Here is an 18,485-nt window from a genome sequence, read left to right as displayed (position 1 = left end):
GTCATTCAAGAGCCAAATGGACAAGGTCCTGAGCAAACTGCTCTAGACGACCCTGCTTTGAGCAGCGGGGGTTGGATTAGGTGATCTCCAGAGGTCCCTTCCAACCTCAACAATCCTATGACTCTATATAAATAAATTATTTTAGTAAAGGTGACATCTCCAAACAAAAGAAAATTTTTTAACTGAGCTTTCTGGCAGCACACAGCTAGACACCTGCAAACAAGATAATAATCAATAACAACTTCATTATAGACAAAAATCATGTGTGGTTTGGCCCAGACAGTTCAGAGCTGCTTTATCATGAAGAGCAATTGATCTCTGTGCTACTGTAAGAACTGTCCAAAAATGCCAATGTAAGAAAACAAAGCTGTTACCACCACTTCTGTGCACACTGAAGACTTATCACATCAAAAACTAAATTTGCCTGGTAGCAATAATTTTCTTTAGAAAACATATTGTCTAAACTAAAAATGATTCCTCCAATGACGCCACAAAACAAATTTTTGATATAATTACACATTATGTTTCCCTTTACATTTTAAAAAAACTGTCCTCCTCCTCCTCCTCATCAACCCAGAGGCAATCTCCAGAGCATAATGCCTTTCTGAACTCACTGACATATTATGAAATAACATAATGGCTGTATCTAACTGATAGAGGCAGGATATTCCTTGTACGTGGGAAAGACATCGGAATAGACTCACGGTTTCAATTTTTTAGCCTTCCTTTCCCCTCTCACCTTCCTTTGCTTTTCTATTCTAGGAAACAAACATACGGAACAGTTTTTTGTCTTCACGAAGAAGCAAGCTGCAATTATGCTATCATGCAGTGCAGGAGCGTTAAGTGATGGAAATATTTACCCAAATTAACTCTTGTAAGCCTGAGAAAAAACAAGACATCATCTGTTCTTAACCCTGCGGTATCCCAAAATCAATTAGATTTGCCACAGTTCGAGAAGGAACAAGCAGCCCACAAGTTCTCCATTAAACTGCCTGTATGTCTTTCTTAATTCCTCATGAGGAAAGCATTTGGGAAAGACTAAGTTGAAGACAGTGTGAAGATGGAGTAAATAAAATAGCCATGAGCAGCTATCCTCTAAACTATGCACATAATGACATGACGTATTTTTAAATGCAACTGTCATTTCTCCTTGCTTTCAGATACTAAGGCTGTCAGAGTAAAATGATTTTGATCATTTGTAAACTAAACCTGAGAGAATGAAAAACTATATAAAAAGTAGAGTTTAATGCAGCAAGCTATATACATACAAGGAAAATATCTCATACCTTTAAAAGAAGCAGAGAATTATGTCCTTGGGAAAAAAATTAATAGGACCAATGCAATATTATTTTTGAAACTAAAAACTTCAGTTAGAGTTCCAGTAACCACAAACTTTTCGCGTGGGAGGGGGTCAAAAAGACAAACAGAAGATTAATAATTTATTAGGAAAGAAAAGAGAACTATCATTGGAAATTTGGAGTACAAATAAGAGAAGTTACTATGCATCTGACCTATTTTTATATTCTTCCATAAGCATTCCATTGGACAACCTCAGACAGCACAGTGAGCTAGACGAACTTTTCTTCCTATAAACCATTATCTATGCTCTTATGAATAGTCTGAGTCAAGCATTATCCGTAATGGAATTAGTGAGAGGACACAAAAGCCTCATCATTCTTGTTCTTAAAGAAAAATGAAGATATCTTGATTTCTCAGAACTGTTAAATTGTCATTATCAGAGCTTTTCATTCAATACAAAACAGCTCATATTTCACATTTTGCACTGAAGCCCGAATATCCCAACTTAGACAACTATTTAAATATATCTTAAAAATTAGAATCTGCTATTATTAATTAAACATGCCATAAAACATTACCTGGGCTATGTGTAATATTAAACTGCAATCAGTGATCTATGCTTCTATGTTTTTCCTTGGGTCTCTTCACCACTGAACTGTATCCATCTCTTACCTAAATAAAGACAGTTCTAACTCTGCAGAGATTTGATAATGAAATGAAACATACTGTACAAAGCCAGAGGCAATAATGAAAATAGTGGCAGAGTACACGTTATGGTTATTTAAATATTGCATTTTATATTGCTAACTCTGAAACTTACTGGTTTAACAGACATTATACCAATCTACTACCAAGATGAGAAAGTTGTTCACACAACTCTAAGCACCTTCATATCTCACACCTCCTTGATCTTTGCAAATCTGGGGGCATCATTAAGACACACATCTACAGTAGTACTAAACTAAGTTGGCTAGACCAGAGCTCTTGCAGCTAGCTATGCCTACGAACTATGATCCTTTTACTGCAAAAAATACACCCTAATGAAAAAACAACATAAACAACTGTCTTAACAGTGTTTTTCCTATTGGGACCTCAGGTTAACTTCAATATTTACTCCAGCTATCAGGGAAGATCTAAGAATTTACTTAGACTAAAAACTTAATAATAGCTTCATTTCAGGATGAGTATTTGAAAAGGGACTTTGTCAAATGTTTTTGTAAAATCCAAGCAGATGAAAACTCCCTTGTCTACACACTTCTTGACTTCAAAGAACTCCAAGAGAGCAATGAGCCATTCACTTTACAAAAGCTGTATTTACTATTCCTCAACATGATATGCTTATCCATGTTTCCACTAGTTTTATTCTTCAGAAGAGTTTCTACCATTTTTCACAGTACAGATGTCCGGTTGTCTGATCTGTAAGCTCTTGATCTCCCTTAGAAACCTTTTAAAATACTGGCACATTAACAACTTTGATAGCCAGTTTTAAGTGAGAGGATACACACAACAGCTAGTAACTTGGCTATATCTCTCCTCGAGATCTTTTAGAACTCCTGAATGAATACCACCTCTTTCTGGTAATTTTCTTCATCATTTTCTCTCTTTCCTTCATAATTTCTTCTATCAACATTTCAATTGATTTTCCAGTGAGTCACTCATGAAGAAGAGTTTCATATGAAACCCTCCCTTGATCCTGCACAGCTACACATTTGCAAAAACTCATGTAGCTTTTCTGCTATGGCTTTCTTTTTCCTGAGGTATTATTTCTTTCTTGTATACTTTAATCAGATAGTGGTCCTGCACACCCTTTGACAGGCTTCCTCTTATTCCTATGTTCAGAAGAGAATTCATTGTTATTCTAAGTCTGTGTGCAGGTTCTTCCTGAAATTCTTTGTGGTTGGCCGTGTCGTATTTTTACGTTTAACCATGACATGGTTAAATGTCTATCCTATCTTACTCATTTGCACATGACTTCAGCTTTCCAGAGGATGCCTTCTTTTGAACAGCACCTCCTCCCTTCTGTCCTCCTTAAGTGTTTTTGATAGGTGGTATATATTTGTTTCAAGGCCCCTGTGTGCTACCTTTAAATAGTCTCTATAATATCTGTTCTTTTGGCTACCCCTTTTAGCTTCTTATTTTAACAAGTTTCTTTATTTTATGTAGTTATGTTCTTCAACTAAGTAAAAAAGCTGGGCATAACGGTTTTTCAAACTTCTCTGCAAAGCCTGAATTCTATCTTGTATAAGCCAGATGAAACTACGAGTTAAACTGCAACACGGAGCACCCATGGAGGTGGGCTCCAGAATAGGTGGACTCAGGAATAACATTCTGAACCAACTGGAGAAATCAGAACACTGCTCTCACAGTCTACGCCAATCACATATCCCTCAGAAAATGTGGCAAGTGGAAAATCTGGACTTTCTTTAGGTGTGCAAAGCAGACAGTAGTCAGATGATATCAGGTACTTTAAAAACACATGAGATCCAAAGGTTGCATTCCATTAGAGTAGACTGGTGACCATCCTGGACTCAGCCTTCTCTGTAACAATCAGACATCCAGAATTTAGAACAAAAGAAAGTTATGCAAGAAGTAAAGCAATCTGTGTACTCACTCCTTCTTAGCAGACAAACTGGTGATTTCCACTGCTGGATCAAGTATTTTTTTGCTAGCCCAGAAGTATGCAACATCAAAGGATATTTTGTGGAACAAAGGCTTCTTAACCTGCCTAAAAATTCTGGCACATTATAGTGCCTGAGATGAGTTGGAGAAGTCTCACTCTAGATGTTCTCTCAAGATACACTGAAACCTGTCTTAGGGTATTTGCAAAGTAACCATAAGCAAGGACCTGCACCAGCAACAAAGTAACCAAACAGATTTTATAAGCTAAGCATAACTCAAAACAGAGTTGCTAATCATATTTTTTAGGCCTTGAGAAAGAGGCAATGGATGTATTTTTTGCTTCCTTCAGCCTTTTGAGCTTCAGTCCAAGATGTCTGGCACAAAAGCACATGCCCCACCCAATTCATCTATATGGAAATCAAGATGAGTTTTACAGTTAAAGAACCTCTAGGGTACTGGGCAGTAGCTGAAGTAAGAGAGGACTATTAATATTCTACCAAAATCTCGATAATCAGTCTTTTTTAGACTTCTAATAATGTCTACTAGTACCAGTTCAGGCTATAACTCTTCAAGGTTTAGTGTCAAACTATCCACTTTCCAACAAGATGGACACATCCTAAGCTCAAAATATAGGCTAATATATATATAGTTTATATCACTGGCCAAATTTGCAACTGTCTAACATGAAAAGTTAACTTCAGCATACGTAGCACACGTATAAATTGAGCAAGTAGACAAAATGAGTCAACGATCAACTAGATAACCTGGTGTAAGCTTATCATAGAACTACTAATTACAAGTCATATGGTAAATTCGGGTTTACTGGCTTTGATGTCTTTTAACATCTATCATTTTCATCATCTCACAACTCCAACCGCATCGTACACATTCTCGTTAAATTAAAGCTAGCCATGTCCTTGATCCTATCCCTAGGGTGTGTGTACAAACCCTATTCATTTTATTTGATTATATTTGAATCAAATAAAGACCTCCTATATTGCAGTCTGGATACATTTTGCATTGTAACAGAACCTCAAAAGCAAATTTTTTTAAAAAAGGACCAACAAAAAACTGTGACAAAATGGATCTAAGAGTATTATTTCACTGGTATTTAATTACACAACCCTAATTACTGTAGCAGCATTACTTTATCTTCTGTCACACAGGTACAGTCCTGTGTTTTTTGTTTTAGCTTTACTCTTATAAGTAAACGCCTGCTTGCAAAGTTCAGAAAACCTCATCCTCATTAGTTGGGACACTATCATCCTCCACTAAGAGCCAACAGAGACAGACAAGTTCTCAGCAATATCTAGCTTCCTTTGTATGATCTTCTAGCATATGCTTTGAAGTGCTATTATACTCATCACTGAATAATGCTGCAGACTTCGGACAAGATAAATATTTTTTCTCCTCTTGCCACAGCACAACTTTTTAAGGTTTGCCTACAGTTTATCTTAAAGGGCAAAGACATTAAAAAACATGCAACGGTGCGGAAGAGGCACTTGCCTTAACTCCAAGCTTCTGTCTGCAGCACTGATCAGTGATGAGTGTGATGACACCAACAGAGTGCACCAAGAGTATCACATAAAGGAAGCTGGAGTTCATGAACAAGAGGGAAAAATAAAACATTGTTAAAAAGTGAAAAAAAGTTAGGGTGAAAGAATACTCAGGAGTATGGAGTAGCTAGAGAAAAATAAGAAACTTAAATGTCAGCCTTTCCCAAAACTTCCTAATTACATTTGTTTTTCATTATTCTGAAAAGGTCCACCAACTCCTACAGCACGGATAAAAGCAAAAGCTCCTTTAATTTCATGGGTAAAATTCCAGTTACAATAATGATGATGGCAAACTACTAATTAACCTCAAAGATACAATATTTTAACCTGTGAATACTACTACCACTTTTAGCTCCTCCATTAATATGGTTGTGAATGCTGATAATTAAAAAACATTTTATGTGCTATTTGTTTATAGCAAGTGTAAAAAAAAGCATCCAGTGATAGTCTAATTAACTTACAATCACTTGACTGTGTAATACTAAAAATATTTTCACCTTACCATGAGTCCCTGCAGTGTTGCACTCCTCTGTAATTATTACACTTCAGATCGAGTCCCCCATCGAAAGGTCTTACAACCTTTCTCACTTTATTGAGCAAATATGAGTCCTCTTATCACTCTCAAAATAAACATATTCTGCTGAATAATTAAAAACCTTGACTTACTACTACTTTACATGCTTACTGTCATTTTATAAAAAGGGGAGTATTTCCGATTAAAAAAACTTCATTTGGCCAAAAATATCCTGACCCTGAAACAAGCCCTTTGAGAACATCCTTAAGTGTATCATATTCAGAATGCACCCAAAGTAAAGCAATAACACCTTATGCATTTACGGTAGTAATCAAGTTTATTCAATAAACATTTAATGTAATCTCTGTTATTATCATGATTTCTTACCTATAGTACATCACAGATTGGAAGAACATTGTTAAAACATAAGTTTGACCTATTCTGAGTCCAAATCAACATCAAATAAGATAAGTATGTAACCATCATTTTGAAAGTATGTCTAACCTATCTTGATCCCGGATCAGTCATCTAGATATTAACCTGCTAATTTACCATGCCAAAAAATCCTAAAACAAAAACAACACTTTATCTCAAGTGTGTCATTTTTGAGGGCTCCCTACATTAATTTGCCTCACAACAGTTTTTTTCTGATACTATCTGAGATAGTATCAGGGTCTACACATCTGCCACTATAGTAAATGTCAATATATAAGCTAAAAAGCTGCATGGCTCTTCTCCACCTTGAGGAAAGGATGATATGTATGTGTGTCCTATTGTTTCTCCATGTGTTCTCAGAAACAAGAGCTATCAGTATGGCTCCCATGGCTGACTACATTTTCCGGTATTCCCTGCTGATTTTATTTGCTGAAACACTATCAAACTGGACAGAGCACTGGCAAGACAAAGGTTTTTGAAATGGAAAGGCATCTTATTTATAAGCTTTATGTAATTAAAATAAGCACAGCAAGAATGATTATTTTGACTTATCGTCAGTATCATTTAGATCTAAAAACTTTGATTCATACTGTTTGCCTCTGTACGAAATGGAGTCCTTATCCTTTAGGGAGGAGGAAATGGAAAAATGCTTTGAACGTGCTATTATATAAATATTCTATTATTTTTAAATACATAATGAAGCACATATTTCTAAAGCATGCAAATATTCAAATCATGCATAGACTACTGATTGGGGGTGGGGAAGCAGAGCTATGTGAGAGAGAAAGAGCAAAGTAAATCTGGATTGTGAGGATCTCTGGAGATGTGAGTCATCTCTATCAAAAAAACCATGCAAACAAAAAATTTAATCCAGATTTACAGAAAAATTTAGAATATTTGGAAAAGTTGAATAACTAAAAAGCAGTCTCACCACATCAGAACAAAGTGCAGGCAGAGACATTGCCCATCAACAGGACAAAACTTCATTATATATGTTATATGTGCCATCCCAACAATCAAGACTGTCTGTATCCTCATGATACTGATATCCCATAAGCTATCACTAAGAGGATATAGCAATATCATCTTGTTACAGTGCTACCATTTGAATCTAATTCTGTTGTATTTACATCATTCAGCTACATGAGCTCTGCGTAAACTGCTCATTTTCAAAGAGTGCTTTTTGGACCCTGGTAGAGTATTATTCTAATCCTACTTTTTCTTTAGGAGGCAGTTTAATAGATATATATGAAATTAAGTTACTGGTTTTATTTTTCTCCCTTCCTTTTTATTTTTTCTTTAAATATTAAGGACCATTTTCAAAACAATGACTTGATCCTGTCAGAGGTTTCTCATTTTAGCACATAAAATTAATGCAAAATTATCCTGGAAATGTTTAGGTATTGTCTGATGATGTGTCCAATAAATAAAAAAAACTCAACTACTTTGTGCCAGATTACTTCAGTTGAAGGAGGACATTTCAAATCACACTCATCTGCTGGATCATTTTTCCATGCTTTAAATTTATGCAAGATTGATATAATTCACTGTATCTCAGTTTATTAGTTCTTTCTTCCCTCTCGCAAACTGTTTAATTTCCAGTTCCTGAAGACACATTTTACATATTTACTGAAGTATAAGGGCTGGAGTGAACATAACAGCTGATTACAGATGCAAAAATGCCTAATTAAATGAGAGCTATATAAAAGATATAGCAAATGAACATGAAAAAGCACATGCAGACTTCAACACTTCAAGTTGCTTGTAAAACTACAGTTCCTAAAAACAGTTCCTGACATTTTTCTACTCTATGATATGAGTCAAAGCCAAAAGAAATGAGCATCCATAAACTGAAAAATGTAAAGTAGAAAATTAATTTGAGAAGTTTATAGCTAGGCAAAAAGTCTCAAGTTACTGCAAAATGGGTAAATTAATCTCATCTTCCTGTTACATCCTCTTGATTACAACCACTTTGCCTTCTCAAGTGTACAAACACTTAAATATTTGCATGCAGTAGATTAATCTCCACATTTTACCCAATATGAAAACACTATCAGTTGCTATACATTCATGGGAATGACTTTCAAGTGCATGTAATGATGCATGAAATAGGAAGTCACAAGTTAAAATGACCTTTCAGAACAGGCATAGTACTGTATATTATAAAAAGAAAGTATTTCAAATAGCATATAAAATAACCACAAAGGACTACTCACCATGTCATATGCTGTTACAATCTTTTTCAAGACCTCTGGAACAATCCCTTGGAGCTCCATCGTTGGATACTGATCATTAAGATTCAGTACTATCAAGGGTGTATTATCAGGGCCAACCAAGCGTGTAGACACTGCCAAAATGCACTGCATAAGATTTGCTACAGGAGAGAGGCCACATAGTTCTTTGAATGAAACTACTGCATTCTGTAAAAAGGAAAGAAAGAGTTTCCTTTACAGTGAACCATGAATTTTAATGTCCCATTCTTTCAGGTTAAGATACGCTTATTTTACTGTTACAGTTGAGCTATAATGTGGAATTATTATAGCTTCTTCTTGAAGAAGTGGCAAGTTTTCCAAAGCAACCAGTGTCACACCTTTGCCATATTTTACCAGAAGTGTTAAAAGTTCAAATAGAAACACTTGCTGCAGAAAAATTCTATTTAGAAGAAGGAGGTCTGGTATATATCACTACTAAAATTAACCATGAAAACAAATGAATTCTAAAACCTTCCTGTTTATATATTTTGAAAAATTCCAAAAGACATTTCGAAGTAATTACATCAACAGTAATAAAATTTTAGGTGCTGAATGTCTCAAATAACCAAAGTGAAGGGGAGGGAGAATTCAGCCCATTTGTAACTTTAAACATACCTGAACTACTGTCCAGACGTGCTGTGGATCTGCTGGCTCCCATTTGGTGTGATTCACAAACCCAGCACTCCGCTACTGATGTCACTCCTATCACAGAATCACACTTACGTGAATTTTTAAGGTACTTGACTATTAATACCAATTTTGTACCTTTCCCTATAATTTATTATACTTGTATTTTTTTTATGTTGTATGGTAGAATATAAAAGAAGACATTTAAATTTAAAGAAAATTTCCAGTATTATAAATATAATGTGACTCCAAGTAGCCACTGAAATTCCATGATGGGAATGTTCTCACCACTGTAATGAATTTAGGATTTTTGTACCAAGTGGGAGCTGGTGATCTCTGGCAGGTCTGGAGTTTGTGTTCCTGTAAGAAACAGAGACAAAAACATGGCATATTTAAGTTACAAATGTGCTCAGTGCTCCTCTCTCTTCTGTCTTACCCAAGCAGAGTATCTGACAAGTATTTAGGACACAGATCTTAATTTTTAGCAAAACCACTTTCCACCTCTCTGGCATGGTAGGGCTTATTTTTGGACAAGGGTTCTTACAGAGACATAATGCAGCCTTAGTGGAAACAGGAATCAAAGATAAAGTATTTTGTTCACCTTTCACTAAATAAAATGCACAAAACTGACTTCAATGTATCCATATACAGCATATCCATGCACAGCTATTTGAACACCTAAGTTACTTCTACAGTCACTTACAATGTACTTTATGTCTAATAAATGGAAAATGAAACTACTTCTAATAAGTGGACTAGTCCTTAAAGATACAATAATTACGTAGTTGAGAAGACAGACATTACGAAGTCTCTTCAAACTGATTTTGCTTGTGACAGACGTTACGGGTAAGCCGTTATGAACAACAGTTTTACAGCGAGGTAAACCAGGACCCAGGGAAAGCATGTGTGAACTAATGGCAGACAGGACAAAACTATGGGTGTAACTCATGCCTTCGGATTTCCAATCCTGTATCCAGAGTAAATCCGGAGTCACAATGTGGTCAAGCAATTTAAATAAGCAATATCACATCCAGCTTTAACCACTGATGTTATGCTTGTGTCAGTGATGAACATACAACAATAAGTTATGGCATCAGCTCTTGTCATAGCAATATAGTGTATACCAGTGACTGAAGAAAAAAGACTATAAATACACAGCTTTAGAAAAAACATTGAACTTGCCGCTGTACACGCTCTTATTTCTCTTTTTCCATCCCATATTTAAAACAAAATCTTTGTTCCTTCTGCCTCGTGGTGACATTATGTATTTTTGTATCATAAATATTATAACAATTTATAATGTAAAGGTTCTGTGACTATGAAATTAAACAAATTTTAAATTCCCTGACATACATTAGTATATATTTTGACCGGTTTGCTTATTTTTAGCAGTTGGAATCTCTTAGCTATACAGAGTCTAAATTGTGCACATTATACAATCTGCCAGTAAAGTTCTACAAAATTAATATTCCCGCACGTACATAAAATATCTTCTTGGTAGCATTCTGATTTGTGGGAATGATGAATTTAGTGGATAGCGTGTCTGTCAAACTGACAAAATAAAACACATAATAGAAAACACCTTCCAGTATTTCATATCTAAATGAGTCATACTGTAGCATATGTTTTAAATTATATTGATTTTGGAGAACAACGTGGTGCACAAAGAGTTTAAAGTAGATACAAACATTGCATGTTTTCACTGTTTCCCTAAATCCTAGATCCTGCTCCTCCTTGAAAGGTATCTTAAATATACAGCACTCTGCATTACAGAAATCTAGTCTTCAATAGATTAATTACAGATAAAGTTCATTCCCTATCTAGCTTGTAATGTAAAACACTTTTACTAGTCAAAGTATCATCCCAATTTTTTAATAATCTTTCAGTATAATAATTTTATATACCAAATAGAATTGGAGAGGTTCATAATGCTGTACTAATTTCTTCTTTCATAAGGGAAAAAATTAGTTTTAGAATTGTACTACTATTCAAATCTCTTTAATGTAATATTATTCATGAATAAAATTTATCTACAATGATGTGCCTTCAAAATCCAAAATCAAGCCTCAAATATTTCTTTCAACCAGTTTCCCCTTAAAATTATATAAAAGTAAGATGATTTAATAAGTCACTACTTTTGAAATGACTATGCTCAATTTAACACTGCTAGAATTCTATTAGAAGTCTGCAGGAAATTAAAAGCTTTATGAAATAAAACGTAACTTTACAGCACTCTTCACTCTAATCTAGATCTGAAAGGGTTTAATTACCTGGAATCTTTATTAGAACCTCCAAAAAAATGGATTTCCAAGGGAGATCTCTTGAGTTCAACAAAAACAAGCACCTCAGCCTGTATTTCTTCTTGAAATTTAATTTATTTACTATAAGTGACCTTTAACGTAAGCTAGTTTCATTTCACCTTAAGTTAATGCCACCGTAGCCCTAACTCCACACATTTCTAACATTCTGCTGCTAGGAAGAATACTGGAAAGCAAATGATCTCTCTGAAAGTATTGTCTTGAATTGGGAATGGAAAAAAAAAAAAACCTCAATGAAACTATGATGGATATACTTTTAGGTATAAGGAGTTTTTATCCATACTGTCTTCCTCCTGCATTTCTATTTAACTTAATTTTCTAAAACTAAAATATAGTCGTACTTTCTTCCAATATGTGTCTACATTCCTTCAAAGACATACTCCTTCACAGACATAGTTAGACATGTATCTAACATTCCTTTAAGACGTTCCTGCATAGACATACTCAACAGGCTTGACTTCTAGCATTAGTCATATTCCCAGTTCACATTCAACAAACACCATGTATATGCACCAAAAGTTACCTCAATATATGCTATCACCTAAAAGATTGCTCTACTACAACCAGTTCTTAAAGCTGTTCAGCATTACAATTGTTTAACAAAAAGTGCAGTAAGACTCTAAACAACGTATATTATATATGCATCATAATACAAGAATACATACAAGAATTGATAAATTCACCATAAAAATTGTACCTGCATATTTTCTCTCAAATCTGTGGCATCCCGTACAGGTTGGAGAGCATTCTTGAATACTTCATCTATCGTTTTAATCCATAATGTTCTCATAGAGGCATATTCCCTTGATTTCTTGCCCTTCCTCACAGAGAGGCCCCGTTTATGAGGCTTCCCACCACCCCTTCGATTAGTAATGGCCACATGCACAAATAGGGAAGCATGGGCTAAAATTTCTCCAGTTAAAGACTGCAGAGGAACATGTCGATAACCAGTCTGTAGACATTCAAAGGGAATAGTGTATTGCCCAATAAACTCATCCCCAATATAATCATCATCCAGTACTACAAAACGCACCATAGCTAGTTCTGGTAGATTTATTTGAAATTCAAAACTTTCATCAAAAATTGGATTATCTCCATTCTGATGCATAGTTTTCGTCCTTTGCTCTGCACAGTCAGCAGGGATTCCATGTATTTCTACATAGACATAAGGATCCACAACATCACCTTTGGCACCTGATCCTTTGGGTTTAGGAAAGTTCTGCCCACTAATAATTTTAATATGAAGCAGCTGAGGTGAAACTCCAGGCACAGTGTCTTTCGTATTTGCACTAAAGAAGGATACTTCTTCTCTCATGATAGCAGGACGAAGGACATAGCCACAGTTTCCATTTTGTCGAAACCAACCAATGTTAAGATCCATCATTAAGCCAGGTGTTTGAAAGTTCATTGCTACTATCTGACAACCACACTTCCAAAAATCCTGGGGATTCATATTACTAGAGTCAATCCTCATAGGGCTGGGAAAAACCCTGGCAAGAAAACGTTTGTTATAATTTACAAAGTCTCCTGGGTTTTCATTGGCGTATTTACTAGCAAGGACTTCATTAAATGAGCATACCTCCCAGTACTTCTGGAGTTGAAAAGAAACTTGAAACTCTTTGAACTGAACTGATTTACATATGCTTACCAACTCAGACAGTTCTTTGCAGAGCTGAAATCGCTTCCCTGTCATAGAGTTTTGTTGTTCTACACCCTCTTTCCCCACTCTCTGTGACATTTCTGCTCCTTCATCTTCATCTGTAACGTCTCCCTCTAGTCCAGAACAATTAGAAGAAAGCTTCTTTGCTTTAATTAGTATTTTCCCTTTAAGTGATTGAGGCGATGGAAGATAAGACTCTTCTATGTTTGGAGACTGCGTATGTAGTTTGTCCCCCAAAATTTTCTTCATGTGTTGAACCATCACTTTCTGCTGCTTAATAGAACAATGATTTTCTAAACACAAAATAAGAGGGTATTCTGAAGCAAAAAATGCATACTTGTTAATAATGTCAATCACACTGCGGAAGACAATCTGTGACGTCATTGTATGTCCTGTGTAAATCACAGGCTCATTGTCTGGACCGTCCCATACATCCAGTTCAACGCTTCGACAACCCATTTTAAGGGCACGAATATAACCTGTGATGTCAGATGGCCCTCGAAACTGATCTTCTATCAAGTATGTATTATGAGATGAATTTATAAAATAATGAGATAAAGGTTGTTTCATATCCTGACAAACTTTTTTGTGTTCTGGATCAAATATGTGGCAGTCTGGTGAAGTAAGGTAATTAGTGAACCCATCTATAGAAAGCCAACCCTTCTCCTGGCCATCTTTGGCTGGTTCATATTTCTGAATAATTTCAAGGCTTATTTCTTCTGTGACATGTGCCATACCCTGTTCTGCTTCTAAAAACATCATGAGGTCCTTGGTATCTAGGAATTCTTTATTGCTTGAAAACTGAACCAATAGGAAGTAGATTTCAGGTCGGGTACAAAGCTCATGAAAAACTTCAATAAACTCTTCCTTTGTTACTTCTGTACCAGTTTTTTCCTTGGATCTATGTAACTCCTTGAATTTCAGTTCAATTTTATTTGTTTTTAAACCAGGATTTAAGTCTTTTATAAACTGCACAGCATCACACAGGGGTATATGTCCCAAATTATCTACATCTGATTCACTGAACATTTGTGAAACCCATGAAGTCCGCATATTATCTTGACTACTTTCTATCATATCTAGAGTATGTTTTCCATAAGAAATCAGGTATCTTAAGCCAGTAACCCAAATATTTGCAATGTCTGCTGAATTAGCAACAAGATCTAGTGATTCATAGTTGTCTCCATAAATAATTGAAAATGCACAGTCTTCTGATATCTGGTCATATATTCCATTGCTGCGAAAAATATCTGTATTTTTCCCTGTTCTTACTTCTTTGATTGATTTAACATCAATCTTTGCTTTTTCAGAATCCTTTTTTGAAGGTTCCCAACGCAGAGACTGCATATCTGCATCTAAAAGAAAATATCGGTGATACACCCTAGAGTTGGATCGAATCTTTTTGAGCTCAGAGCCTTCAACCATCGCATTTATACAGTCACTTGCACTGCTGATCTTCTTCTCAGTTGGCATACTGCTAAACGACACAGTCTTTTTCCGTTCTCGCTTTTGTTTCGTACCATCCTGGTAAGTAAGGGGAAAAAAAAGAAAAGAAGTATCAGCACGATTTTGTTTGACATTGAAATAGGTTTCAACTTATGGCTGAAAGTTCAAAAAAAGAGTTCAAAGGAGTCTAATGTATGCATTAGTGACCAGTAAGACTGAAGTTCTGACATCACAAATGGAAATACTGACCTCCTAATAACGGTTTAAGAACCATTCTTTCCTATATAAGTAATGTTTCAGATTTTTTAAACATTTTGTATAAATATAAAATTAAACAAAGCGAGTTTTAACCGCTAATGAAATAATAATGTTGTATAAATATAATTTACTTTATTAGCAATAACCTGCTTACAGAGGTAGTGGGTTCTACAGCCAAGATAATAAGAAATAAACATTCCTCCTATAGTCATACAGTTATCTGCTGAACTTTGTTGGCACAGCATACAACACCTTAACACCATGCTGAGTCCTTAGGAATACCAGAGAAACATCAATACAGAATTAACTACATAAAATCTGTAAGTCCAAATCCAAGTATGCATACATAACAGCACTTATTATGTATAGCTCCCTTCTCTACTAAACCCATCCACCCCCTTCCCACATATTGTTCAGAGCATCACTACATTCACCCCATCCCCATACTAGAAAAATTTCCATGCTAATCTTACCGAACTGCATTGAAACACAACTGAATGGACTGGAGCAGATAACTCATTCTATATTTTGAGTTTCAGGAAATATGACAATGTGTCGAGAGGGAACAGTTTGAGAGGATTAAAATTTAACTAGTTTCAGAAAAGCTGCATATCATTAGAAGGAACTTAAATGGAAAAAAGCAAGACTCAGTCAGGAAGGAAAGCAAAAGCAATTCAAGTTAGTGGCTAAAACAATAAAATTAACCTAAAGTTCTTGGTTTGCTAGAGAAAGCTCTGGTAGAACACTGGATATATAAGCTGTTAAACAAAAAACGTACGTTAGAAAAGAGACAATAATGTCATTTAGCTAGCTCCATTTGCTGCCTGTATTAATTCAAACAAATGAAAAGAAGTCAATAATAGATCATTCAAGTATAACCACTTCCATGAGAAACAACTGAGTTTAAGAAAGCTATGTTCATTTTCATTATCTGCATTTTTTGAGATTAAAAAAATTACAAGTTTGTATTTTTTTTTAAAAGGGTCATATGTCTTGAGAAGAAACTTCAGCTGATTCCTAGTCCCTAAGAATGCTTCTCATGAAATAATCTTATGGTCAATCTCCTTACGGTCAATCTCCTATCTAGAAATGTTCTTCACCTTATATCCCAGAGGTGCTCAAAAAACTACTTTTTCCAGATTTGTACAAAAAGACTGTTCATTTTCCCTCTAATAGTTTTCCACTGACAGTATGTTCCAGTGCAAATCATCATTACTTACATGGTGGGAAAGGGAGGAAAGAAAACTTAACTACTGGAACAATGGGCAAGTATTTAAACAATACCAGGGCATACCTTTAATTCCTTTCGATTAAAACCACAAAACTCTGATTTTATAATGTAATACATAAGCATCCTATTAGGAAAAGATTTCACTGAAATCAGTAGAATAAGTAGGTGTAATATCTGCAGTTCCATTTTTGGGAAAATTATCACTCATATGATTCTTGCACCTTTCAGAACAGCAGAATATGCTTTTGGCAAGTTCTCAAGAGTCCAGCAAAAATGAGTAATTCCGTAGAGGGCTGTTTTGTTTCTAACTTCAGATCAAACAACTGCAATGGATATTTCATGGAGTTGTCTCTTGGCATCTAGTAACATACTGTTTGGGTATGTGGATTGCTTTTAGGCAACAGCATAAATTTTGTTCATTTCAAAAAATCACTTACAAATGCCTTTTTTTTTTTTACAAAGATTTTTTATTTTAAACTTGGTTACTTGTCTGTTTACCTGTCTATCTACATCTCCTAACTTGCAAGAGCGCCAAGAGATAGCCCCACAGGAATGAGCAACAAAGTTCCCATCCACTATTTCAGGCCCCAGAATGAAGTGTGCTGAAATTAAAACAGCTTAATGCTCCTGATTTCTCAGTCACCAGTTTAGGAGAGGAATATCGTCCTTAAAATCTTCAGTGACAGTCAGATGACCTCCTAACCACAGAACTGTCAAGGCCAGGGAAGCAGTAGCCTTGCCTCCATGATTAGTATTTTCAAAATAGAAGGAAGGTCTACGCTCTTCTCTCTATCTGGACCATGCCTGACTGAAGACACCAAATAGCAAGGGAGAAAAAAAAATCTGCCACTTCTTGAAGCCACCTGATGCAACTAGGTCCATATCAGTACAACCTCATTCCCAAACATAGCTTCCTAAAGACTGAATTGGAGTTTGGACTTGTGGAATACAGGAATAATGCAATCTACCATCTGTCACGCTATTTTGCTTGCCTGCCAGATGAATTCGAAGCCAGTTCAACAGCTTTCTGCATCTCTGCAGGGCAAGCGGATTTCTCAGCAATTTGTTTGTTTATGTAAAGCCTGCTGGCAGTGCTGACATTACTATCTGAACGCAATGACCCAGAAGACAAAATACTCTACAGATCTTCTCACAGCTCTGAGTTCCAGGAGATTGATCATAAGTTTTTGCTTCTCCAAAGATCAATGACCCTGAGCTGCCCGACTGCCTGTGCGAGTCCCCATCCCAAGTGACAAGTCCATCAGAACAGATCGCAGAATCTATGTAAATAAAAAAACTGAAAGGATGTCTTCCCAAAGACGCTGGCTGGAATCATCCCCCAAATAAGAGACCATCTGACCAAAAACGAAGTTCTCACTCATAAGCTGAAAATATAATCGATTAGGGTATACATAGACTGTACAAAGCCAGGCTTGTAAGCCTCAAAAATATAGTCAGGCATGGAGAAGGATGAAGATATTCATGAAGTCCCACGACTTCATCCTGAAAGTGGGATGGCATTCATGAACTGGATCAGGTCTCTCATGGCCTTAAGTCCATCCCAAGTCAAAAAGGCTGACAGATCAGAGAACTGTATGTATATGAAAGAATACAGGAGTGACTTCTGGGCATTCAGGATGAGACTTACAGTGCTCTTTGTGTTTTTCAAGGTGCTTGAAGCGAGACTGGCTCTACGGTGTGGAAGCACGATGCTGTCCCCAGAAAAACTACAATTTTTTAGATGAAACAACTTTCCGAGTCATTCTAGGATCTCTCACACGATGAAGACCATATACATCTTTAAATTATAAAAGGTAGCATCATCATAAAGCAGGACTTTAACTAAGGAGTGCATATCCTTCAGAAGGCTTTTACACTGAAATCAGGAGGACTACCTCATCAACACACAGTCCTTAAAACCAAGCCTGCCACATTCAATGTCACTTGCAAAGAGCTCTGAGAAACAGACCAAACCATGGGTAAAAATGTGAAATATTTGCTGGTATCTGCTGTAAGTGACAATGTACAGAGCTTACTTCATCGAGTTTGTACCAACTCAAGTATTTAGAAGTTTTAAAAGCAGAAAAAATCCCAGCTGACATCTCCTGCACTCAGAAATAGAGACAACTGAAAAAAAGGCAAGCACAGAAGAGTACACAAGAGTCTCTCCATGGCAACTTCTTTTTTGATTTTTTTTTTTTAATTCCTTTCCAGGTAAGAACAAAGAAGTGATTGTGCAACTAAGACAGCACTATCATACAAAAAAGAAT

General features: G+C 35.9%; 1 protein-coding gene across 10 annotated transcripts in view; it reads right to left on the bottom strand.

Annotated features, from left to right (window-relative positions):
- Positions 1 to 18,485, bottom strand: part of PLCL2 (phospholipase C like 2) — a 128,348-nt gene that overhangs the window by 30,591 nt on the left and 79,272 nt on the right. For 6 of the 10 annotated variants that reach the window (XM_068935331.1, XM_068935330.1, XM_068935326.1 and 3 more), the window contains exons 3-4: positions 12,318 to 14,804; positions 8,640 to 8,843 (exon numbers count right to left, since the gene is read on the bottom strand). In XM_068935331.1, the coding sequence (XP_068791432.1) occupies positions 8,640 to 8,843; positions 12,318 to 14,804 (2,691 nt within the window). Of the gene's footprint in view, positions 1 to 5,424; positions 5,513 to 8,639; positions 8,844 to 9,290; positions 9,663 to 12,317; positions 14,805 to 18,485 lie in introns of those variants that run through there. The other 4 variants (XR_011139672.1, XR_011139670.1, XR_011139671.1 and 1 more) reach the window with 4 other exon arrangements.

This window comes from Struthio camelus, chromosome 2 (genome assembly GCF_040807025.1).
Source record: "Struthio camelus isolate bStrCam1 chromosome 2, bStrCam1.hap1, whole genome shotgun sequence".
Lineage (NCBI taxonomy): Eukaryota > Metazoa > Chordata > Aves > Struthioniformes > Struthionidae > Struthio > Struthio camelus.
Note: the sequence above shows the minus strand (reverse complement) of the source record. Positions and strands in the feature narration are given on the sequence as shown.